The 27,054-nt window shown below is 43.9% G+C and overlaps 1 protein-coding gene across 1 annotated transcript in view; it reads left to right on the forward strand.

Annotated features, from left to right (window-relative positions):
- The window catches only part of TYRO3 (TYRO3 protein tyrosine kinase), a 312,942-nt gene that overhangs the window by 197,949 nt on the left and 87,939 nt on the right, over window positions 1–27,054 (forward strand). The window contains exons 8-9 of the mRNA XM_077464521.1: window positions 15,332–15,474; window positions 22,023–22,167. Coding sequence (XP_077320647.1) covers window positions 15,332–15,474; window positions 22,023–22,167 — 288 coding nt within the window. The remainder of the gene's footprint in view (window positions 1–15,331; window positions 15,475–22,022; window positions 22,168–27,054) is intronic.

Below are 27,054 nucleotides of genomic sequence, written 5' to 3' on the forward strand. Positions count from 1 at the left end.
TCTTCACTTTCTTGAAGCCCACTGGTATACGACGCTGGTACTGTGGTTCCTCTTCCCAGCTGCTATGTCACTTGTCATTGTGGCACAAACATTTTGGCATCTTTTATTTCCTCTGTCAGGCTGTAAGTATGGAGTCTATGAATAGACTACATACTGCAGAACTTAGCAGTGACGTCATCATGCCCCCGGAGAGAGCACAACACTTCGGTGACAGGTTGGATGATTTTTTATGTTTAAGGACCTATCCTCCTCTAATAAACTGGTTCATGCATTTCTTCACTATGGAGTTCTGTTTCTCTTCCATGCTGAGTACTATTGATCTTTGGAGACCAGCAATGGTTGATTTAATGGGGGAATGTCCAATCCAGCAGGGATCTGTATGAAAACCATTCAGCGATGTCAGACCTCTGTAATTGTGGGGTCTAGCAACCTATTAAGCAGCTTGGTGTGCAAATGGAGGAGCACTGGATGAATTTAATGCGGAGCTACACCTTTTCATATGCTGTTATTCGCATGCTTTCGGACTTTATTTTAATTTATAACTTAAATATATGGAGCACTGTGATTCACATTGATGATTAAGGCTATGTGATATACTGTATATTGAAAGAAGGTTGCTACACATCCTTTGAGTTTATTATTTAAAGAGACAGTAAAGCATAGTTTGCTTATATACGATATGCTTTATTATTTTTTGTAACCGATAATAGTGAGTACCGCTGTCTCATAGCACACCCATGATCATTTTTTTGTTTTATTAAATCATATGCTTTAAAATTACATATGTTAAAGTGTGTTCTTATTGGAAGAGTTCACCTCTTTTCTTCCTGTATCAACCATAAAATGTTTGGTATAAATGTGGTCTAGAAGCACCATATATAGATTTTTTTTTCTTTGCGCTACATATCCATGGGAGAAGGGACAGGGGGGGGGGGGGGGGTAGGATGGGTGGCTGCCCTCAGCACTGCAAGTCACAAGCCTAATCTGGAGGACAGAAGAGAGTCAGGAGGAGGTGCTCTCTCCCTCTTTTCTAGCTCCATCTCCTGCCATTGATTGCTCCTGCAACGGAAATGTCAGATCTGGACTGTGCAGGGTAAGCACACCCTGTAAAGTCCCGATCTGACAACAGGTGTCCTCGAGTCACTCTCCTATACCCCTGCAGCAGCCAAGCATCTCTCCTTGCCGAGAGAAAGTGTCAAAGGTCCGCTATCCCTAGGCCTCTCCTCAACTCCGGTGTGCCAGGATGAGGAGCCTGGGGGAATTTTCTGGTAAGGAAAAATTTTGTTGGAGGGGGTATTTGTGTTCTGAAGGGGGATTTGGGGGAGGGGGGATTTGTGATAGGAGGGGAAATGGGGATGGGGGGATGTGCTAGGAGTAAAAATTTGCAGAGGGGGGTCTGTACTATTAGTGGAAATTGGGAGGGGACTTGGGGGGTTTGTGTTGCAGGGAGGATTTATGCTCATGGGAAAATTTGGGGAGGAGGATTAGTGCTAGAATGAGGGATTTGGGGGACATGTGTGGTGGGAAGTGGGATTTTGGGGGTTGGGGCTTTGTGCTAGAAAGGGCAACTTTTTTGGGAGGGGGATTTGGGTGTGGAGGGTCTGTGCTGATAGTAGGGATGATTAGGGGGATTTTTGCAGGGGGATTCAGGGTTATTTGTGCTCATGGGGATATTTGAGGGGGGGTATTGCCATTTGTGCTCGGAGGGAAATTTTGAGAGGTAGAAGATTTGTGCTAGGATGTTTGATTGGCGGGGGGGGGGGGGGGATTTCTGCTAGGAGGACAGATTTTGGGAGAGAGGATTTGATGGAGGAAGGGGAGAGTCAAACATCTAATCTGGGAAGCAGGGGAGTTTTCACTTAGGGAGAATTTTGGATGACAAAAAGCAAAGTATATGCTTAGGGGATCAGCGTGCTTGATTTTTTTTTAAACATTTGGGGGGGGGGGGGTTGTTGATACACTGCCTATTCACACCCCTTGAAATTTTTCACATTTTGTCATGTTATAACCAAAAACGTAAATGTATTTTATTGTAATTTTAAGTGATGGACCTACACAAAGTGGCACAAAACTATCCAAATTTTATGGAAAAAAAAAAAACATAGTTCCCTTTTAACAGAAGAGGGAGTGTCCAAGTTAAACCTAAACCCAGAAATAACTTTCATATTGTAAATAATGATTGTTATAATGCTGTCCCAAGGAGATTTCCCTTAGGATGACATAAAGCATCTCTATTACTGTCATTTAACAAGTGACTCAGGATCCATTTGGAATGCGTTTTGCACAGCCTGTCATTTTTCTGCATTTCGCTGAACAGTCTTTCGGATGTGTTCTGCATATTCTCCCATTTATATACAAATGTCTGTGAACTGTCTAATGATGAGACTTGTTAAGGCAGAGCTGGAGCAGCTAGTACAGTTTTTATCTTGTGTCAGCTTGAATCAGGGCTTCACTATCTCAGCATCTCCCCCATGTGTCATCACCTCGTGATTTGGGTATTGTTAGTAGAAGATGTTAAGCTGTACTTGCATATTATGACACTTCAAATGGAAGCAGAATATATTTTTAATGTATCATCTGTTATTTTCTGAGATGTGGGTCTGTGGATAAATTCTAGTGCTTATGGTCAACATCTCAGTTATTCGTCACATTTTATTATTTTCAGTATTAGAATGTTCAGGCTTTGCTGTGCACAATAGTAAAATTCTACTTGATAATATCACTGATATGTTAAGAGAGTTCTACCCAGTACTAAAAATACAGTTCTATGTGGATTCAATTATGTTGATGAATCGTTGCTCCTTATGAAAGTTCCAGCTTGCTGAGCCATCATCTACAGCCATTACTCATTGTTAAGGTGTCATGGCCACAAAAATATAGGTGTTGCCACTGCTGGAATTTTATAAATAGGCAACTCCTATCATATTGATTAGTGGTTCCAAATGAATAACTACTGCAGTATGGAACAGACACAAAATATACACTATGCATCTTTCCAAATAACTGTTTCTGCTTTATTATGACACAATTGAAGGTTTTTATACACATGATTACATAGGTATCACATTAATATTGCACTTGTACGTTTATGGTAACAAGGGGCATAACATAGGCAGGCGAATTCTAATCAGGACTCATAAGAATGCAAACGTAATGAAAACATTATTAATGCTGTGTGCACAGTGAGGGCAGTATGCAATACATACAAAATAGAATATAATTATATATACAGAACTTACAAATTTCCTTTACAGTCTCCTCTCTTTTAATCAATAATTTGATCATTAACCATACCTGCTATCACCTTTAACCTGGAACCTCCACATGCTTAGGTGGAGGTAGTCCTGGCCAAAGAGGCAAAAACTCCATTGTGGAGAATATAATAGCTCAGCAGCTTTTTCATTACAAAATTACTTTAGATTGTGAAAAACAAATGATTGATAAGACATATTTACAGAGTACTGGCTGTACACTCCTGTGGCCAGAATAGCCCTCTAACTTAATTGTTGGCATGCTGACTTATCAGCATATGTAAACAGACAATTCTACATAAAGTGGAAGACATGGGTAAACTTATTTTCACATAAAAACACATTTCACATTTAAAGTATTTGAATAAATAGTACTCTAGACTGTGATTGCAAGGGGGAAACAAATCAAACACAGAGATTTCTTTAATTTAGTAATTTTTGCAGTGTCTGGTGTGAATTTTCCTTCAAGTTTTGCACAACTGTACATAAAATAGATGCTGCATTGAGTCTCCAAACATTTCCTTATATATAAATGTCTCTTAAAGGGGTTGTAAAGGTAAATGTTTTTTCACCTTAATGCATTCTATGCATTAAGGTGAAAAAACATCTCACACTGCCGGCGCCCCCAGTCCCCCCGTTTTACTTACCTGACCCCTCGAAAATCCCGCGCTCGCCCCCGCCGTCCTCTTCGCCGCTCAGCCTGGCCGCTGATTGGCTGGAGTGGATGGATTGAAAGCAGCGCAGCCATTGGCTCGCGCTGCTGTCAATCACATCCAATGACGCAGCGCGCCGGGGGGAGGGGCCTTGTGATACAGTGATCGGCTATAGCCGCCGGCTGTATCACGGGAGCGCGCCCGCAGTGCTTCTCACCAATGCGAGGGAGCTCGCATTAACGTGAGAAGCACCTGCGGGAGGAAGCAGAGACAGCCGCCGAGGGACCCCAGAAGAGCAGGTTCGGGGCCACTCTGTGCAAAACGAGCTGCACAGTGGAGGTAAGTATGACATGTTTGTTATTTTAAAAAAATAAAAATTTTTACTTTACAACCCCTTTAACAATCCACAAGTCACATGGCTTTAGTTTTAGATCCTTCCAAACTGTTAGGATCTGGAATTGGGGAGAAAACACAAAAATGTATTTGTAAAAAACTTTAAAAGATCAGCAACATTCTCTGTGAGATTCAAATGGAGGACTTCAGCTGCTGAGACAAAATATAAGAAAGTGAGTAACGCATTCCAAAACAAAATCTCATAGGGAGAGAGTCAAATACCCCCTTAGGGGCATAATAAAATATAAGAAAATATTCAGGCAATAGTTTTCTAATTTATTACTCAACTTTTTCCGCTACATTGTAGACAGTAGGGGGTGTAAATCTAAAACCTCAAAACTTCTAGTAAGGCCTCTCCTATAAAAATGATTTCCTCCGTTACTCTCTGTAGATATTGTGCACTCTGTACTTACAAACTACTGCTGATAACACTTTTTACTGTGGCCTATGCATCCAGAAAACATGTCCATACAGAAATGCATACTTGCAAAATCTTGACTTGGACATATCTTTTTGTAATCTCTGGAAGGAATGTTCAGCTTTTGGTAACACCTTTGGTAACAGGTAAAACAAGTAGTGGTATGTTATAAAAACTGTGTTGAACCCTGCCTCTATCCCATGCTTATTTACTAAGTCAGGCATAACTGCTTGTGACTGCTGACAAGCTTGAGGGAAAATAGTGTCTGGCACACATAAAGGATCACCTTTTTCCAAAGTCTAGTTTCATAGGAAGTTGCCCCTGTGGACCACTTGTTGTTCTTGTTCTGGGGGTCCTTAAGTTGACTTATTAATCCCAGCTATACTGGGCCAGAACTAGGGTGGAATCAGTGAGTTGCACAGACCCAACAAGTGTCCAGGGCTGTAAATGCAGCATCCTTAGTCGCCTGGTCTGCTTCCATGTGTGTTTTCAAGTTAATATGGCTACCTCAACAAGAAGCTGAAAGGCCGAAGACAGCCAATCAATTACCTTAACATACTTCATAGTTTACCTGCCAAAGTAAACACAAACTTTTGGCCCTTGAATTGGAACCAAAAGCTCTTTAATTCTCTACTGTCTATACAAATATATATATATATACTCTCTTTATAGCTCAGAGGCTTTGCTAAAACATGGAGCTCTGCTTCTTGAGCTGGGGAAAAGGGATCCAATGACTCTGAATACAGAGTGTCCTTCTGGGTGATAAATTTCATACTCGGTATAAAACCAGGATCAATGCTACAAAAAAATCAAATATCAGTTTTTTTAGGGCATGTGTCCTGCACTGGGCTCACAGCAGCTGATTCCTATGTCATCAATTTAACACGTGGTTTTTCTTTGTCTCCAGCCTCCTCCAATGGAGGCAATAAGGTGGCTGGATTCAAAGGTATGCATTTTTCATTGTTTGATATGTACATAAACAAAACAAATTCATATTTTGAACCTTTTATTAGACAAACGTTTAGTTAGCTGTATATTTGCTGTGCAGAATGTGGGACCATTCAAAATTAAATATTTGACCAAAATAATGTCTGTAACTTTGTCTAATAGCACCTTTGCATAAAGCTACAGCTCTGATATATGGGGGTGAACCCTTCATTACTGGGTCCAGCTTGCATAAATATATTGCAATGGCTTGTTTTCTATCATGCTGTTTGTGTAAGAACTTCAGTTGTATGTTTCAAAAAGAAAACTTTTTCCTGGCAATATTATAATTTCTCATTGCTTGCTCTGTTAGTTTTAGCTAGATAACACAAGTCCATAGTTTCCATCTGACATTATTTTCCTGATGTCATAACATAATAAGTATTCTTCTGCTTATACCACGGCACTTACAAGGAAAAGGGGCACATACTTTCACAATCCACAAATTCTGCTTTGGATTTCTAAAATAATTAAAAACAAAAGGACCAACAATCTGTATACGACAGAACAGAAAGCTCTCCACCAGATCAAAAACTATAAAACATCTGGCTGCAGGTGGCATCTATCTTAACAGGGTGTGTGAATTTGATGCACAGTCCATGATGTGAGAGCAATAATAAATTAAATGAAATATAACAGACCCATCACTTAAAGTTATCAGACCTTTAGATTTCATCTTTGTAGAAAAACTTCTTATGTATCCCATCCATCTTGGCTTTGTTAAATATTATGGCAGCTGTATTCCAATTAACAACCTCATCTGAATCGTTTTTTTTTTCTCTCAATAAGGGTGTATTGTATAAATGAAAAATTAAAACATTGTTATCTTAATCTAAACTAATCCCATTTTACAAATTTCCCCAATAATTTGGATTTCATTTCAAACCAAAGGTTGTCTAAACCAGTTACAATATATCTATATTAATAAAATTGTTAAACTCAGATCAGAAATTAATACTCAAGTGATAATCTCAATATCACACCCTAATTCTAATATATATCCACAGATATATTTCCTTAAAGCAGGACATTTTACTTCCCCTTTTTTAAATGCACGGTTTCCACTATCAAAGGATATTCAATACATAGTTAAATGTAACTTTTTGAAAAACAGATTAAAAAATAATTGTGATCCCATTGTTTATCATTCGATTATTTAATCCCGCGCATTTTGTTATTAATGTTTTGTCTAAAAAACAGAAATTGGCATGGTGTCCTTCTAGGTTATCACTGATCTCTCATCCCAGCTACATTCTTTCATAAGAGTGCAAAGGAGGGGAATCACATCTGCATACATGACACACACAAGAGATAGAACTAAAGGTTCCAGCATTCACACACGTACACGAATATCTCTCTAAAATCTCTTACATTTTTCCCATTTGAACACAACACATGCATATCATTCTCTCACTTTCTTTTAACGCTTTAATATTTCCCTGCTTAAATTCTGCTTTCCTTATTTTGTTCTGATATCCTTTGCATCCCATGTATTGTAATCCCATACTTCACATACTTCTAGCTTCTATGATTCTATGATCAGATGGGGAGCCGTAGTGCTCATCCCATCTTCCCTCTCTGACAACATATAAAGTATTCTGTTTTTACTTTACTAGTTGTAGTGCCTGACCCCAAATTCATCCCACAACTTAACATCAAAATGTCTCTTTCTGTCTAGTGTTAATTGTCACCCTTGATCTACCCTGCTCACATAGATAGCTGTTTCTCTATTTGTTTACACTACATGACTCTTTGTCCCTGTGGCCTTTGGTAACCCAGCTACCCATTGTGGATCCCTGTCCACTCTAACCATGTATCTAGGGGCTCAGTATAGACGGAACCACACCTTCAGTTCATATATTTTATAGCGTGCCTCTTGCACTGGGCATTTTTTGATGGTCTCTTGCCCTTCATTCCCTTAATTTAATGCCCATAATGACTGGCCAGTCTTTCTCATCTATAGTTGTGCCTATACCCTCTTGCCCCTAAACTACTTTAGCTGATGTGTACTACATATACATACCTGTGAACAGCACTATTTTTCCCTTTCTTATCCATAATACTCCAATGGACAGTAGACAGTGGCAAAATAACATATAACCACTGATCAATACAGTTTGATTAAGGGGAGTAAAATAGATACCCTTTGTCCTGAAAATGCCTTACAGATCAAGGAAGTCTGATGGCTCAAATGCAAGCAAAGGGCTTACCTCAGCTGGCTGATTATCAGAAATTCCTGGATCGTCTCAAGCATTCTTGTTTTGGATTCTCAGGGTCACCTTTAAATGCCCTCCTAGGCAAAGCTCGCCATCTGACATGGGATTTTATAGATGGGCAACTATTATCCTCATATTGATTAGTGGTTCCAAATTAATAATTACTGCAGATGCAAAAGATACACTTGGCTTTCAACTTACCAAATAACTGTTCTGCTTTATTATGATGCAATTGAAGGTTTTTATACCCATGATTACGTAGGTATCACATTCATATTACAATTGTACGTTTATGATAACAAGGGGCGTAGCATAGGCAGACTAATTCTAATCAGGACTCAAAAGAATGCAAACATGTAATGAAAACATTATTAGTCCCCTGTGCCCAGTGAGGTCAGTGTGCAATACTTACAAAATAGAATACAATTATATACAGAACTTACAAATTTAATTTACAATAACCATTCTCTGAAAAAGCTTGTTGCTTGACACACACTCATTTTGTGTCTTTCAATGGAGGATAAAAATTATAAAAACAAAAATACCTCTTCAGTGCTGAAGTCTTTGAGGAGGGAGTGGGGGGTCAGTGGCTGATAAATGTAAGCATCATCTCACAGCAGTTTCTTAAATGGACTTCAGCCTCCCAAAGGTGACTAGGTTTGCTCCGGGCCTTGCTGCCCACTCTGGACATGGGGGATCGTAGTAGCTGAACAAATACAATAAAGACATAAAAAGGGGGTGCATCAATCAGCATTGTGTATTACCTAAGAAAGCCTTTTTCAATCAGGGTGCTTTCAGGTTTCCCCAGGGGTGCCTTGGCAAAATGCCTAAATATTGTCCAAAAATTGTATACAAGCCAGCAGGCAGATCAAGCCTTCCTTTTAGTTACACAAAGCCACATGTTTTCATTGTGCATCATTACAAAGTTCTAGCCACTAGCATCTTAACAACCAATGACATCAATCATCAGTTGATAAGGAGGACATCGGGCACCTGCACAGTATCAATGTTTTTTTTTGTAATTCCTTTATTGAATGCCAGAAGAAATAACAGGCGCATGGACAACATTAATAAAACATACAGAATTTCAAAACATAAACCTTTCGGTAGCACCCGGGTGGGAGATATAGAGACCACCCCCAACTTAGGCTTAAACTAAACATAGAAGCATTCCTGAACAGGGGGCTAAATTCAGGGGTCAAGTCCTGGGAAAAAAAGTGTGGGAACTCCCACCCAAGATCCATTCCCCCACCAAAAAAAAAAAAAAGGTACACTCATATGCATATATACTTTACAGAAAATACAGTACAACATTTATTGTAAAGTGCCAGTTTACAAAAACAAAATAACGTGTCAAACAAAACAATCAACACAATGGGTGATGATCTTTCCCTCGCAGGGAATTTCTACCACAAATACACCCTGTTCCAAATTCTGTTACACAGCCCATTAGAAAATATCCCACAAACAGGAATAAGTATTGGCAGGGTATTGCAGAGTATTGGCAGGGTATTGCAGAGTATTGGCAGGGTATTGCAGAGTATTGGTAGGGTATGTATTGAAGAGTATTGGCAGAGTATTGCAGAGTATTGGCAGGGTATTGCAGAGTATTGGCAGGGTATGTATTGAAGAGTATTGGCAGAGTATGTATTGAAGAGTATTGGCAGAGTATTGCAGAGCATCGTCAGGGTATGTATTGGCAGGGTATTGCAGAGTATTGGCAGGGTATGTATTGCAGAGTATTGGCAAGGTATTGCAGAGTATTGATAGGGTATGTATTGTAGAGTATTGATAGGGTATTGCAGAGTATTGGCAGGGTATTGCAGAGTATTGGCAGGGTATTGCAGAGTATTGGCAGGGTATGTATTGGCAGGGTATTGCAGAGTATTGATAGGGTATTGCAGAGTATTGGCAGGGTATTGCAGACTATTGGCAGGGTATGTATTGCAGAGTATTGGCAGGGTATTGCAGAGTATTGATAGGGTATTGCAGAGTATTGATAGGGTATTGCAGAGTATTGATAGGGTATTTATTGCAGAGTATTGCAGAGTATTGATAGGGTATGTATTGCAGAGTATTGGCAGAGTATTGATAGGGTATGTATTGCAGAGTATTGGCAGGGTATGTATTGAAGAGTATTGATAGGGTAGTGCAGAGTATTGGCAGGGTATTGCAGAGTATTGGCAGGGTATTGCAGAGTATTGGCAGGGTATTGCAGAGTATTGGCAGGGTATTGCAGAGTATTGGCAGGGTATTGCAGAGTATTGGCAGGGTATTGCAGAGTATTGGCAGGGTATTGCAGAGTATTGGCAGGGTATTGCAGAGTATTGGCAGGGTATTGCAGAGTATTGGCAAGGTATTGCAGAGTATTGGCAGGGTATTGCAGAGTATTGGCAGGGTATTGCAGAGTATTGGCAGGGTATTGCAGAGTATTGGCAGGGTATTGCAGAGTATTGATAGGGTATTGCAGAGTATTGATAGGGTATTGCAGAGTATTGATAGGGTATTGCAGAGTATTGATAGGGTATTGCAGAGTATTGATAGGGTATTGCAGAGTATTGATAGGGTATTGCAGAGTATTCGCAGAGTATTGATACTGATAGGGTATTGGCAGGGTATCGCAGAGTATTGGCAGGGTATTGCAGAGTATTGATGAGTATTGGCAGGGTATTGCAGAGTGCAACTTACACACTAGTGACTAACCTGGTAGAGAAGGAGAAGTAAACTGGAAAAGTGCAGCGTGTGGCCCCAGGAGGCCAGGACTGACTGGCACTGGGTAGAGGGGAGGAGGGGGGGGACAGTCCGGAACTCCGGATCCAAGCAGGCGCGCAGCGTGTGTCAGCCTGGCCACTGACTCGCGCCAGTGCGTGCCCACGTGCACGGCCGAAGTCATGTGACCGGTTGCTAGATGCGGAGCGGTCCCTGCCTAGCAACCAGTCACTCGGCGGCTGAGGTGCGGCGGCGAACTACGCGCTGCATAGCCTCAGCCCTCAGGCAGCTAATGGGAACGGCGTTCCCGCTGTGGGAATAGTACGGGAACGCCGTTCCCATGCGTTCCCGCAGGACTCGAGCCCTGGCTAAATTCCCCTCTAAGACCTCCGAGACCAATTGGGCAATCTGACCCCACCCAGGTGAGCGGTAATCATCACATGGCCATGCATTACAGTGAGAAGCACGAATTTTGTTATTTTATAAAGAAAGGGAAGAGGAGGGAGATGGGCGATGGGCCGGGCCCCAAGCGGGCAGAGCATACATTGTTGAACACTGGTCATTCCCGGGGGAGCCCACAACCCAACCACAGCCTACATGGACTAGCCGGCAAAATCTAACCGTGAAAGAAAAAGGACTGAGGAGGTGAAACGATGAAGGGGTTACGGAAGAAATGGACTACAGGGGGAGACAGGGGGGAGGGGGGGCCAGAGAGAAAGGAAAAGAGATCAGGACAGAGAGACAGACCAAATAGAAGAGGCAAAGAAGAGACTCCAGGCAGGATGAAGCAAAAGAGCAGAATAGTGACCATGGGCGCCACCAAGCCGTGGGGGGGGGGGGGGGGGGGGGACCAGAAGCCAGCTAACAGCGACCCTCTCTCAACGGGCAGCTAAAGCTACCACCCGGAGGTAGGCCTTAGTGTAGGTGAAATGTTGCCAAGGTCTCCAAGTCTCACGAAAGGCCTCCTCCTTATTGTGAAGCGTCGCTGTGAGGTCTGCCATATCTCTTAATTCGTTCACTTTAGAGAACCATAGAGCCAAAGCCGGTGGGTTCTCCGATCTCCAGCACAAAGGGATACAGGCCTTTGCCGCATTCAGCAATTGAATAGTCAAAGAGTTCCTATACTTTTTAATGGATCGCTCCGACAGGTGCAGCAAGCAGGCCGCAGGGTTCCCCTCCAGGGAGACACCCGTCAGATGACCAATCGTGTCGGTCACCCCACGCCAGAAGGGGACCAGCTTGGGACAGGCCCAAAAGACATGCAGCATGGTTCCCTCCACCTCCCCACAGCGCCAGCAACAGGCAGGCACCTGGGGGAAGATGCGGTGGAGAACGGATGGGACCCTATACCATCTAGATGTGATTTTGTAGCACGTCTCCTGAACCCGTGTAGCCATAGAGGATTTCTGCGCAAAATGAAGGATCTTCTGCTGTTGATCTGGAGTAAAGTGGGTGCAGAGCTCCGCCTCCCACTTGGCCACGAATGGGGGGACATACCCCTCAGCCGGACGAATCAGGGCAGAGTAAAGGAGCGAGAGGCAGTGCCGCACCGGCTCCCCCCGATGACAGATTCGCTCTAACTCCGTGAGGGAGCGAGAGATGCCCGGTGTCCGCAAACAGTTACGTAAGAAATTCCTCCTGGGTCCCTGGAGGTTGACGGAGTCACTCTGGGGCCTGGGATCAGGTGGACCCGGTCCAGCTCCAGGTCAGTACCCGGGGGCTTCCCAAGGACCTGATTCAGCAGGGCCACCACTGTAGTACGTAGGTCAGATCCCATGGTCGCCTCCGGGATGCCCCGGAGGCGCAAATTGTTCCTCCGACTTCTGTTTTCGCCATCCGCACAGAGTTGCATTTCAATCAAGTGTTGCTGCAGGGCTTGCTGCCCGCACTCTAGGGCGGCCAAGCGGTTTTCCGAGGAAGAGCTGGAGGTCTCCAGTACGGTGACCCGTTCATCAACAGTGTCCACTTGCTGGCGCAGGTCGTGGAGCTCGCGAGACAGGGCATTGACTATGGAAGCTGCCATCTCCTGCAGGTCCTGCTTGGACGGCAGGCCTGCCACTAAGTCCCGCCAGGGGCCATCCGCTCCAACCCCCACGCCCCCCCGCCTGTTAAACTGCAGGGAATGTCCATGTTTGGAGAGGCCGGTGAGGCAGGGGAGGGGGCCAGGGGAGACGATCCTTCTGCCTGAGGGGGGTTCGGGCGGGATGAAGCTGCCCCCGCCGCACCACCCGTCCCCTGCGGAGCGATACCTTGAGAGTATGAAAGACGCTGTGGCGCCATCTTGGCCGGTATGGCAGGGGAGTCGAGCCCGGGCTGGCGAAGAAAGTAGTTGCTGATGCCCTGTCCCCGAGCCCCGCGGGTGTCTGCGTGCTCCTGGCATGTAGTTTTCACCACGTCTGGCGAGTCTGCGGCCGGTTCTCTGGCTAGCTCCTGCAGAGCTCCAAACAGTGCGTCCTCACATGACCATCATTAATCCACGTCCCCCAGGATGGCTACTCGGCAGGGCAGAATTTACAGTAGGAGGCCGGGCCGGCCTCGGTGCACTCCCGCGGGTGACGAGTTTAGGAAAGGCCGGGGATCCACAGGCCTTACTAGGCCACACTAGGCCGGAGCCTGCCGCGTCCTCCCCGAGTGCTGTATGGGCCCCAAAACACCACAGGGCGGACCCCTAGCGATGGATGCGTGGCAGGGGGGGGGAAGGATGAGGGTCTCCTACCTGCCCGAGCGGCTCGGTGTAGCGGCGGCCGGGAGGCCTCGGGGTGGCAAGATGGCGGCGGGCGATGCCGGTTCTCCTCGCGGCTCCGCGGGATCTGGTAACTTGAAAAGCCCCGCAATAGCCACCCGGGGGGGAGCAGAGCAGTGTCCCGGACCCGATGATGTGGGTCTCGGACGGAAAATCTTCAGCGGAGGTGCGGATGGCGGCGGATTGCTCCGTAGGTCTCAGGAGCCAGCCTCAGACACGTCCGCCTCCACGCACGTCCGGCCACGCCCCCCCCCCCCCCCCCACAGCATCAATGTTTGTCTTCCCCCTACCCCCCTCCATCAGCATTGGGGTCACAGCTGGGTGAGGAAGAGAAATTAAGGCAGAAGAGAAATATTGAAATACTAGTCAGAAGCAATATGCAAATATGTAGTTTCTTTGAATGAATAAATCACCTTCAATGGTGGATGCCCTACGTGTGTGGATGTTGCTGCATTATGTATAACTATTAGAATCGTTTTTTTACATTTTAGAATGGGGTGCCTCTAGGCTGTCCAAAATTTTAAAGGGTGCCTGGACTAAAAAAGGTTGAGATGCCATTTATTGTATAAAACACAACTGCATATAATCACAAACCAAAGCTAACTTATTTCGGGGGTTATGCCCTCTTTCTTTGAGCTCTGAGGAAGAGCGTATAACACTTAAAATATGTAGGTTCTGCTTCTGTTATGAGGTCAGATTTTTTTTTGCTACGAGTACTATTCAGGGTGGTTCTTAAAGCTGGTTTCACCCAATGTTTAATTGTTTTTCACTCAGCTTGGTTTGTGAGTATATCCACTTGTGTTTATAAATTGTATCTTAGGTAATGCACAAGGCTGGAGCAGAGACTACAAATGGCTTTTTTTTAACACACCTTATGGAGGCACAATCAATTCTGTCGTCAACGCTAAGAAATGCCATGCAGAAGGTTGCAAGAAATCGGCAGCACTCGGATGCAATAAAGGAGGATAAGTGTGAAAGCAAAATGCCATTCAGTTAGGGCAGTGGTTCTCAACCCTTTCCTTAAGTACCCCCAACAGGCCATGTTTGGGGAATTTCTCTTAGATAAAATAGCTGTCCAAAATACCAAGCCATCAACTCTGATTTAAAGCATCTGTGCAAGATGAAGGAAAACCTGCAAACATAGCCTGTTGGGGTACTTGAGGACAGGGTTGAGAACCACTGAGCCAGGTTTTTTTTTGTCTACTTTGACCTCTTTATGCTGATGGGAGCCTGCGCTTTAAATGGGTCATGTTTCCTTAGGGTGGTAGGAGGATTTTTCTATCCTACCTGTGATATTGTGATTGCACAATGCTAATATCATTGGGAGTCTTACCCTAACAGCCCTCGATCATTGTTAGTGAACTGTGAGCCGTTCAATGACAGCTGGGTCACTGTTCTTAGGGCACCAATAGAGTGCACCCAAGAACAAAACCATTATGCATATGCATCATGGATGAAGGTTAAAGCTGGCCATAGATGGATCAAAATTTGGATGGTTCGGCAGGGACCATTCGAATTTCAATTCCGCTATGGCCGTTCCTCTTCTCACGAATGGGCTTGTTGGAAAAATGTTTGTTCATGGTATTTAGTTGATCAGTATATTCTGACAGTGGAGGAGTCCTGCTGTCAGAATACAATAAAACAGCGGGGAGGATTTCTCCATCTACCTTGTGTGGTGGGGGGGAATCTGTTCAGTTCAACCCACTGGCTGATTGAAAAAAATTGATAATGGCCAGCCTAAGACCCATACGCCCTGCTGCTGCATACTTTATATGCATATTGCTATAGTAAAGTGGTAAAGGCATGTGCATCCTGAGGATGTTTTTATAGATTCTGATTCAGACTATTTTCTGCATTGATAGAATATCTTTAAATGAAGCCTGCTGCATTTTGGTTTGGGTTTTCTTTGTACCAGTTGTAAATCAGCTCCTGCACAGATTTTCACGTTTTTGTTTTGTCCTCAGTGCCAGCACTCGCTCCGCAGAATGTCCATGTCACCAGGACTGAATCCGGCTTGATGTTAGAATGGGAAGAGATTGCTCTGAGTCTGCAAAACTATACAGTGCTGGGATACAAAGTACGGTGGGAGCAGGAGAATGTAACACAAGTAAGATATCTTTAAACTGTACACTTCATCCTATTAAATGTATACACAGTACAAGGTATAATGCAATTACTAAGCTAGGAAATGTTCCAGATGTTTAGAACACTGGTCTGTTTAGAGACCTGCTGTTTGCTTGATCTTGACAAATGCAAGATTTTATATTTTGCTTTGGGTGGAAACAATGGAGAGCTTTTCAAATTGGTATACAAAGGACATTTGGCCTACCAATATTAGTAGACTTTTTAGTGATTACCAACCTGATAATTGTGTTTTTGTATTCTGTTAAAATTTATCTTGACCAAAGAAAATCGAGAGCTCTGACCCTAAAAAGATCTTTCAGATGGTTTAAATAAAATAGTACCAATACCCATCAAACTCCACTGCAGTTGTACAGGTTAGAGAAAGTTCTAAAATCTTCACATACAGTAGCAGCTTGAACAGTGATCCCAAACTCAGGAACAGAAGCCCTCACAAAGCTCAATTTATACAAATAATTTGATATTATTTAATTTAATTTATACCCCCCCCCCCCCCAAAATGGATCCTGCATGTGCTTGTCCTGTATCATTTGGCCGCCTGTAATACCTAAAAAACCTGGCTGATCCTGCCAGTTTCTGCCCTCCCTTCTGTAAACTGACCACGGTGTATCATGGCTGCTGAGCCCCGACACCGTGGTCAGTTTACGTGCCTCCATCATTCGCAGCCTGCTGTCTGTCTCCTCTGTGCTCCTGTGAACTCCTCCCCCCCTCCCCTACCTGTCTGTCAATTACTGTAATTTGTATGCATCAATGCTGTCTCCTTATGCAGTGTCCCCCTCTGTGTGTAATTTAAAAAAATAAATGCTGTAAATACCTCATGTAAGTGCTGAGATTGCGATCACATGACCGGCTGGATCTCTCCTCCTCTCCTCTCCTCCTCCCCTTCTCCTCCCCTCCCGAGTGACATCAGCGGGGGGAATCCCAAACCTCTCCATTGCATCTGACAAAGAAGGAAAGGAGAGACCCAGCCAGTCATTTGATCGCAGATATCGGCTCTTACATGAGGTATTTACAGCATTTATTTTTATAACTTACACACCGAGGGGGACACTGCATAAGGAGACAGCGCGGATGGTGATTACTTGTTAGAGTGGCTTAACAACTATTTCAGCATGTATGTAAGCCCTTTTAATGAACCCTTCTTTACTTCCTTTGGTCTGTTAAATATACTATTTACTGTTATATACTATATACTGTTTTGTTATGTCTAAAAAAAAATGCTGATCCTGCCAGGAATCCAGTGAGTTCATAAGTTCCTGTGCACACAGAAGTATTATCTTTTTTATGAAAGAAAAGACCAATTCTCACACATTTCACGCAAAACTCCAAAAATGGGCTGGACAAAATTATTGGCACCCTCAATTTAATATATGGTTATACACCCCTTCGTAAAAATACCTGAAATCAATTGCTTCCTGTAGCCATCTATGAGTTCCTTACACACCTCTACTGGAACTTTGGCCCACTCCTATTTCCCCAACTGCTCCAGGTGTCTCAGATTAGAAGGGTTCCTTTTACCAACTACTGTTTTGAGATCTCTCCACGGGTGTTCTATGGGATTTAGATCTGGACTTACTGCTGGCCAGTTCAGTACTCTCCAGCGCTTTGTCTACTTAAACCATTTCTGGGTTCTTCTGATGTGTGCTTTGGGTCATTGTCCTGCTGTAAGACCCATGACCTCTGACAGAGACCCACCTTTCTGACATTGGGCCCTACATTGCACCCTAAAATTCTTTGATAGTATTGATATTTCATAAAGCCATGGACACCGTCAAGACCTCCGGTGCCTAAAGCAGCAAAGCAACCCCAAAACATCAGTGAACCTCCACCAATGCTTGGCTGTAGGGACTGTATTCTTTTGTTTAAAGGCCTTATTTATTTTTCTGAAAACAGTAGAATGATGGGCTTTACCAAAAAGCTGTAATTGTGTTCCGTCTGTCCACAGCACATTCTCTCAAAAGGATTTTGGCTTCCTCTGGTAAGTTTTGGCTAACTCTTCGATCAATTTTTCTCTTTCGTCCATGTCCAGGGAGATTGGCTACAGTGCCATGGGCTATAAACTTCTTGCCAATGTTGCGGACAGTGGACACAGAAACATTAAAATCTCTGGAGATGGACATGTAACCTTGAGTTTGCCATGCTTTTCCACAATTTGTGTTCTCAAATCATCAGACAATTCTTTGCTGCTCTTTCTCTTCTCCATGCTACATGTGGCACACAGAGACACACAACAGAAAGGCTGAGTAAATTTCTCAGCATTTTAACTGGTTGCCAGTGTGATTTCTATATTGTAGGTGTAATTACAAATTACAGGAGCATCACGAACTTGAATGCATTATTTCTTACAGTTTTAAGAAGGTGCCAATAATTTTGTCCAGTCCATTTTTGGAGTTTTGCGTGGAATGTGACAGATTTGGCTTTTTGTTTCTTTGCTTTTTTGTCTCATACCAATACAAACAAAAGAAATAAGCATGAGAATGCCTAAACATTTGTAATTGTAACAATTTTCTGGGTAAAGTAATGCATTATCTGACAGATATATTTTTGGCCATGACTGTAGGTTTACATCGATGTGGGTGCACAGCTGAGTGTAAATTGCATGTGTTCCCTCACCAAAAACATACTGCTGTTAAGCAAACACGTGGGAGTGCCAGTAAATCTTAATGGCACCCCTATGCCATGGAAACCTCAATTCATTGTCCCATGCACTGAAACTCATAGCACCATGCAGTTTCCATGCAGTTGTGGAAAAGGTACAGGGACTTTTTCCATGCATTTCCTGCAGGTACAGCAGTCCATTCATTTGACATAAATGAGGCCACCGCAAGCAAAACGCATACTGTACATGTGAACCTAGCCTAAAGACTGCAAACTGCAATATATTAAATATGTGTTCTTGGGTTTGGATAATCTTTATGCAGGAGAGCCATTTAATTAAAAATCAGCTTTCATTGTTTCTTTAGTACAGGGGTAGGCAACCCCTGGCATGGGTGCCACAAGCAGCACGCAAAGCCACTTTTGCCGTAACGCGACTCCTTCCCCATGAGCAGAGCAGCCTAAGGAAGTGTCAGACGCAGCTTCTGCCGCACTAATGCATCCCAGTCTCAGATTTCCCCACACCACATCTGCACTGAAGGGGAGGTACAATGCCCCCACACATTGTAAAAGATGGGAAATATTTTTGGTTCTCTCACTTTGCCCTAGATACAATCGTCAGCTCTTATGTGATGGGGAAGAGACTGGGTGCAGTTCTGCTAGGGGGGTGGTCCCTGTTTCCAGGAGAAAGCAGGACTGTGATTGGCCACTTCTAAAACCACAATCAGGTGACAGTTTGTGGAATTACTGTTGAGCTTCTGGGAACTTTGTTGAAATATATATACACAATAGAAACAATTATGTGTGTGTATGTGTGACTTGCTACTGACTCCTCAGCTCTGCATCATCTACTAATACCAACCTCTGCATCACCTACTGCCAACCTCTGAACTCTTATCACTTACAGCTGAGCCCTGAACTTTGCGTCTCTTATTCCTGAACCTTTGCGTTCACTACCGAACCCCTGCATTCTGTGTCCCTTTAAGCCACAGACAGTATTCAGCGCAATGAAAATCACACCCAAATTTTGGTGTGGCGCTCCATGCCACACTTTTTCTCAGCTGCAGGGGCTTGACTTTGTGATCTTGTACACAGGCCCGCTGCTTTCAAAAAATGCCCCCAACCTGAGCTCATCATTGTGCATCCATTCCAGATGCTTGTATGTGATATCATTGGGGATTGTCCACTTGCCACATCACCTGCCACGTCACCTGTCACAAGTTGTGGATTGTCCACTTGCCACATCACTTGCCACCTGCCATGTCACTTGCCACAAGCTGTGGATTGTCCACTTGCCATGTCACCTGCCACGTCACTTGCCACGTCACCTGCCACAAGTTGTGGATTGTCCACTTGCCACGTCACTTGCCACATCACCTGCCACATCACTTGCCACGAGATGTGGATTGTCCACTTGCCACGTCACTGGCCACGTCACCTGCCACGTCACTTGCCACGTCACCTGCCACAAGTTTTGGATTGTCCACTTGTCACGTCACTTGCCACGTCACTTGCCACAAGATGTGGATTGTCCACTTGTCACATCACCTGCCACATCACTTGCCACATCACCTGCCACGTCACCTGCCACAAGTTTTGGATTGTCCACTTGCCACGTCACTTGCCACGTCACTTGCCACAAGTTGGGGATTGTCCACTTGCCACATCACTTGCCACATCACCTGCCACGTCACTTGCCACGAGATGTGGATTGTCCACTTGCCACGTCACTTGCCACGTCACTTGCCACGTCACCTGCCACGTCACTTGCCACGTCACCTGCCACAAGTTTTGGATTGTCCACTTGCCACGTCACTTGCCACGTCAGCTGCCACGTCACTTGCCACAAGATGTGGATTGTCCACTTGTCACATCACCTGCCACATCACTTGCCACATCACCTGCCACGTCACCTGCCACAAGTTGTGGATTGTCCACTTGCCACGTCACTTGCCACATCACCTGCCACGTCACTTGCCACAAGATGTGGATTGTCCACTTTCCATGTCACCTGCCACAAGTTGTGGATTGTCCACTTGCCACGTCACCAGCCACATCACCTGCCACAAGTTGTGGATTGTCCACTTGCCACACCACTTTCCACATCACCTGCCACGTCACCTGCCACAAGATGTGGATTGTCCACTTGCCACGTCCCTTGCCACGTCCCCTGCCACGTCACCTGCCACAAGTGGATTGTCCACTTGCCACATCACTTGCCACATCACCTGCCACAAGTTGTGGATTGTCCACTTGCCACGTCACCTGACACAAGTTGTGGATTGTCCACTCGCCACGTCACTTGCCACATCCCCTGCCACAAGTGGATTGTCCACTTGTCACGTCACTTGCCACGTCCCCTGCCACAAGTGGATTGTCCACTTGCCACGTCACTTGACACGTCACCTGCCACAAGTTATGGATTGTCCACTTGCCACGTCACATGCCAGTCACCTGCCACAAGTTGTTTATTTTCCACTTGCCACGTCACCTGCCAGGTCACTTGCCACGTCACCTGCCACAAGTTGTGGATTGTCCACTTTCCACGTCACTTGACACTTCACCTGCCACGTCACTTGCCACAAGTTGTGGATTGTCCACTTGCCACATCACTTGCCACCTGCCATGTCACTTGCCACAAGTTGTGGATTGTCCACTTGCAATTGCAATTGTTTAAAATATTTTTCTAATGGTTTTTCATCATTTGCAATCATTTTTGAGATTTTTAATGTAAAAAAAAAGGTCACCTTTAAAAACGCATATAAACGCAAACGCGGCTAAACGCGGTAGCGGCGTTTTGCCGCGTTTTGCGTCTGAAACGTGGAAATTTTTGCTTCTGAACGCATTTTTTTGCTTCTGGAAAAACAAGATTAAACGCAACTGCATAAAAACGGAAAAAAACGAGACTGTGTGCATGGACACATAGGATAACATTGAATGAGTTCAGGGGCAGTTGAAAAAACTGTCCAACTGCATCTGAACACGCGTTTAACTGCGTCTCGTGTGCATGAGGCCTTAGAACTCCTTCACACGGCCATTTCGCCACTTACTCCGGATTCCAGAATCAGCAGGTTCTTGTGGCTGGAATCTGAAGTGCATTCGCATAGCAGGACAAGTGTCCCAAACCACAGGTAACCCCATGGTGTGCAGCTACATGCGAACCGTGGCAACGGCTGTCAGACAGTCATCATTTTTTTTATAGGCTGACCAGCTGCTGCTGTACACATGCACCTGTGATTCTATCTGCAATCTGGTGTAGGGAGCTGGAAGAGGATTTTTTTTTTTGCAGCAATTTGTGAAAAGGAACCCTCATGAGTGGGACATGCAACAGGGATATGTGCAAAAATATAGCACTCAAAATGGTGTCATGTATTATAAAAGTAACAAAAGCTTTATTATTGACAAAAAACATTCAAGATAAAAACATTAAGCATATATACAAAGGCAATTCATAGTTTATGTCGGATATACAAAATTCCCACCAAATGTGGATCAAAACTTGAGATAGTTCTCAAAATGTAGATACCCAATGAATTTCGAGAATGCTATCTCTTCTTCAGGGTTAGACATCCTTGTAGAAGAGCAATGATATAGCGTTCTCGAAACACCTGCCTGCTTGCCTTTTAGGGGGGAAATTGGACATTGTTTTCTTAATGGAAGGTGTCTCATAGCAGTTTTGATTTTTCTTTGTTATTAGAACATGTCAAACTTTAGGGAGTTGAACCCTTTCTTACAATGTTAATGTTACTACTCCATTGCTCTGAAGCATGTAATCTTTGTGTCCATTCACTTTTTTTCCAGAGTGTTTCTCAATGTCCTTTCTAAAATTCCTATTTTGTTTTCATGGACCTGCATGTACTACTTTCACCTCTGGTTTGTACCTATACAATGTTTTAATACTACTTTCTTTATTACCAGGGAGAAGAATTTGTACAGGGAAACCAAGCCAACTTGACGGTCTGGGATCCCCAGAAAGACCTAACCGTGCGTGTATGCATGGCTAATTCTGCTGGATGTGGACCTTGGAGTGACTTCCTTCTCGTAGCTTCTACAGAAGAACCTGGTGAGTACTGAATTTGTTCATGTTCTCTGTAATATCCTGCATGAACCACTGGTAAAGTTGGACTCTTATGCCGCGTACACACGATCGGACTATGCGGCGGACTTAGTACGGTGGACCTAGTCCGGCAGAACACTAGCCAGACATTGCAACTGAGGTCTGCCGGACTTTTCAATGAGCGGACCTGCCCACACACGACCGGACTTTACCAGCGGACAAACCGCCGGACTATGGCGGGAGTCCGCCAGACTTTTGAAATGAACGGACTTGCCCACACACGGAGAAAAGTCCATTCATTGTTGCCGCCTCCATGGGCGAGATTAACACCTCGCTGGCCCCGCCACCTGGTATGGACTTAAAGGGGAAGCCCTACGCTGAAAAAACGGCGTGGGGGTCCCCCCCAAAGTCCATATAAGACCCTTATCTGAGCACACAGGCTGGTCAGGAAAGGGGGTGGGGACGAGCGAGCGAGAGTTTCCATGCCGCACCTGCACTGAGGGGGAGGCACTTTGCCCCCACACCTTGCAAAAGATGGGAAACATTGTTTGGATGAGGACTGTCATTGGCCACTGCCAAAGCCAATACCAATCTCAAAAAGAAGGGAGTTCATTGTAATTAAGAAAATCACAATCGGGTGACAGTTATGTCACGTACACACAATCGGACTATCCAGCAGACTTGGTCCAGCGGACCAGAGTCCGCTGGACAATCCGCCCGTGTGTGGGCTCCGGCTGACTTTTTTTTCCCCAAAAGTCCGGCGGACTTAGAAGTTTTGACTCACAATCCGGTCGTCTGTGTGCTAGTCCGCCGGACTTTTGAAATGAATGGACTTGCTCACACGGAGAAGAGTCCGTTCATTCCAGGTAGACGGGACTAGCGCAGGAAGTCAGTTTCGCCGCCTCCATTGGCGAGATTGACACCTCGCTGGCTCCGTCACCTGGTATGGACTTGAAGGGAAAGCCCTACGCCGAAAGAACGGCGTGGGGGTCCCCCCCCCAAAGTCCATATCAGACCCTTATCCGAGCACGGAGCACGGAACTTCTAAGTCCACCGTACTTTTGGGGGGAAAAAAAGTCAGCCGGAGCCCACACAAGTCTGCCGGATAGTCCGATCGTGTGTACGCGGCATTACTTATCATGGTTGATGGGTAGAAGTTGTAGAGAGTGAATGTAAATGTTGATAAATAAAAGGGTGCATTTATTTTTCTTTACGTTATTTTTTCAACCTTGTGGTTTGGTATCGGCTTGGGTAATTGGATTACGTGAACACGATTCTGGTATTCCTTTTCGTTGTTGCTGCCTAATATTTTCAATTTATCATTATAGTTGCTAATGTTATACAGAAACTTTTCAGCAAAAGCTCAACAATTCAAATCTGTCCTCATCTGCTGCATGCTTCCTGTGTTATTTCAAAGAGCCCTCCTAGTGCTTATCTTGAATTTCAGAATGATTAGCATTTGTGTTCTGATCTGAGAGTGGGAGGGGTTTAGTAGTTCAGCAAAAGACACTGGGCAATACTGACCCCACTTATGCTGGCCATACACGATTCGAATCCCGGCGGTTCAGCAGGGTACAACCAGCCCGACGGATTTTCTTGCGAATATTGCTAGCGGCTGCTATAGCTGATTTTCTTGAAGCAGCCCAGATCCTCCTCTTCTTGTGTTCCTCTTCTGTGCTCTTGGCCCCTCCCTCCTGTTGAGTGTCCCCACAGCAAGCAGGTTGCTATGGGGGCACCCGAGCCAAGTGACAGCTCCCTGTGTCCATTCAGACATGGAGCTGTGGCCCCACACCCGTTCTCTTCTCATTGACTGACTGTCTTTGACAGCAGTGGGAGTCATAGGCGCCATGCTGCTGTATCAGCCAATGAGGAGGGGAGTCCCAGGCAGCCAAGATATTCCTACAACATTGCTGGATCTAGAGGGGGTTCAGCTAAGTATTGGGGGGCTGCCGCAGACAGAAGGCTTTTCATCTTAATCCATAGAATGCATTAGGATAAAAAAAACCTTCTCCCTTACAATCACTTTAAGTTGAATTCAAGGCTGGAACAAAAAATAGCCTTTCATATGGGTCCCTCCAATACTGCTAAGCTTAAATGCTCAGTATATAAAACACTACCAGAATAAGGGAAAATATAGATGTGAATAGTCGTCAATCGACAAAGATAGAGATTTTAAAACACCATATGTGTGGAAGACAAATGGTGTTTAACCCCTTCCCATCTAAAGATAAAACAAATGTTATTGCCTAAGCACAATTTTGCAACTTGTGTTGTCATTGTCCATTCAGGTGGATTATATCTTGGTTTTTTTCAGGACAAATTGGGCTTTCATTTGGTGGTGAATGGTAATGGATATCGCCTGATTTATTTTTATTTTTTTTATCAAACGAAAACCAAAATAGTAAAAAAATAATAAAAACCAAAGAATTTAGCTGTATATTTTTTGCTACTACAATAACCTACCACCTAAGGTAAAATAAATTTTCCTGCTCCCGACAATCGCAGCGATACCACATATGTGTATGTTGTTGTTTGTACCCATAGTACAGCCCAGAAACAATAGTGCGAATTTCGCTTTTTATTTTTTCTTCTCCTACCTTAAAAAAATGCTGCCAAAAATATCCTGACCATGACATTTGACCCCGACCTTGACCTTTTACCCTTACTTGACCCAAACATTAACCCCGGCACTGAGCTAGAGCAAACATTGATATAGGTTTTATTTATTTTTTCATTTTTCTTTTATTTTTTTTTACACTTAGTTGTTGTTTGCATCTCTCTCTCTCTCCTTGCAGAGAGAAAAATTAATGTATCTCTCCCCTCCATTCAGAGGGAGAGAAAACACAGGGGCGGGCTTCTCTGTGACTAATTACTGTGACAGCCAATCAAAGGCTATGACAGCAATCGGATGACCCAGAACTGGGAGTTTCAGCTCCTAACCTTTATTACGGGACCCAAGGCTCCACGGAAGAAAGTCCAGCCCAGCCTGTTCAGGGATGTTCGTTCCCTTTTCATGTAAATAACCTCTTTCATGCATCTTGCAACCTAGTTGTCCTCTCTGTCCAAGCTGTGCTTTACTGTCCTTGAGACAAGTTCAGCTTTTATACTGTTCTTATACCGCACCTGTATGTAGCAATAAAGACTTTCTATCTGGATTACTGGAGTTGCCGGCTACCTTCCTTTCTTGAGAGAAGTTCCCTTTTCCCTCAATGATGACCTTAGTTTTGTGGTAAAAGTATAGCAAATATAAATTTATGTAGCATATACAACTGTGAAACGAGCCATATTGTAATTTAATGTTATTTAAATGTTTATTTACCTTTTCATTTTAATCTGCAGTGTTGTGATTTTTTTTTGTACAATTCAATGCAATATACAAGTCAGATTTTAGACATCTTCTGCATTAAAAAAAAAAAAAAAAAATTGAAGTTATTTTTGGTGAGATATGGGTTAGTTCTAAAGGAATGCAGACACTTTTCTTCCCAGTACACACTGAAAATGTATCAGCTGTTTATAATGAACCCATCCCTCCTATTCAAAATCTGTATGCAAAAGACATGGTCAAACAAACAGCTATTTCTTCAGAGCAGAAATGGGTTGGATTCTGCAACAAATTTTGGTAAAATCTTCACAGTGTACATTGATCAACCAGAGGGGATTGTTTTTCTCAACAAAATTTACCACTTGAGGACCGAGCCTCTTTCTGAGATTTGTTGTTTACAAGTTAAAAACCGTTTTTTTTTTTTAACTAGAAAATTACTTAGAACCCCAAACATTATACATTTTTTGTTAACACCCTAGATAATAAAATGGCGGTCGTTGCAATACTTTCTGCCACACCGTATTTGCTCAGCGGTCTTACAAGTGCACTTTTTTGGGAAAAAATACACTTTTTTTTTAATTAAAAAATAAGACGACGGTAAAGTTGGCCCAATTTTTTTTTATAGTGTGAAAGATAATGTTACGCCGAGTAACTTAATACCCAACATGTCACGCTTCAAAATTGCGCCCGCTCGTAGAATGGCGACAAACTTTTACCCTTAAGTTACAGAGGAGGTCAAGAATTATTGCTCTCGCTCTACCAATCGCGGCGATACCTCACATGTGTGGTTTGAACACCGATTTCATATGCGAGCGCTGCTGACATATGCGTTTGCTTCTGCGCGCAAGCTCGCCGAGGACAGGAAGCGTTTAAAAAAAAAAATCTCATTTATTTTACCTTTTATTTTTACGCTGTTTAAAAAAGTCATTTTTATTACTATTATATGTAAACATCCCTTGTAATAGAAAAAGAGCATGACAGGATCTCTTAAATATGAGATCTGGGGTCAAAAAGACCTCAGATCCCATATTTACACTAAAATGCAATATTAAAAAAATGTCCCTTTAAGAGCTATGGGCGGAAGCAAAAAACTTCACTGCAATGATATGGGGATGGGTGGGGACCATCTTCTCTTCTCCATGTCAGGCCGCAAGATCGCCTCCGCCGATGGCTCCGGTAAGCGGCGGAGGGCACCGGAGCGCGGAGAGAGGGGGGCCCCTCTCCCACTGCCGATAAAAGTAATCTCACAGTGAATCCGTTGCAGAGACCACTTTTATCTTAAACCGGACCTCTCACTGAAGAAGAGGATACCGGGGTTATGGCAGCTAGCTGTTACCATAACAACGATATTCCTCTTCAAACAGCCAAAGTATAATGAAGGTCCGGAAGTGGTTGTTACTTCTTAAGGTGTATGAATAGTGTTGAGTCTTGACCTGTAGAGTTTGCCCTCCTATGTTGGTCCATTCACTTGGGGAGAGATTGTTTTGTCTCCCCAATGTACAGGTCTTTGCATTCCTCAAAATTACTTTGCTTGTGTTTGGGTGTTAGGTCTTTAGGATGTACAAGCTTCT

Source organism: Lithobates pipiens, unplaced genomic scaffold (assembly GCF_037356315.1).
Source record: "Lithobates pipiens isolate NorthernLeopardFrog02 unplaced genomic scaffold, aLitPip1_a1.2 Scaffold_30, whole genome shotgun sequence".
Classification (NCBI taxonomy): Eukaryota; Metazoa; Chordata; class Amphibia; order Anura; family Ranidae; genus Lithobates; species Lithobates pipiens.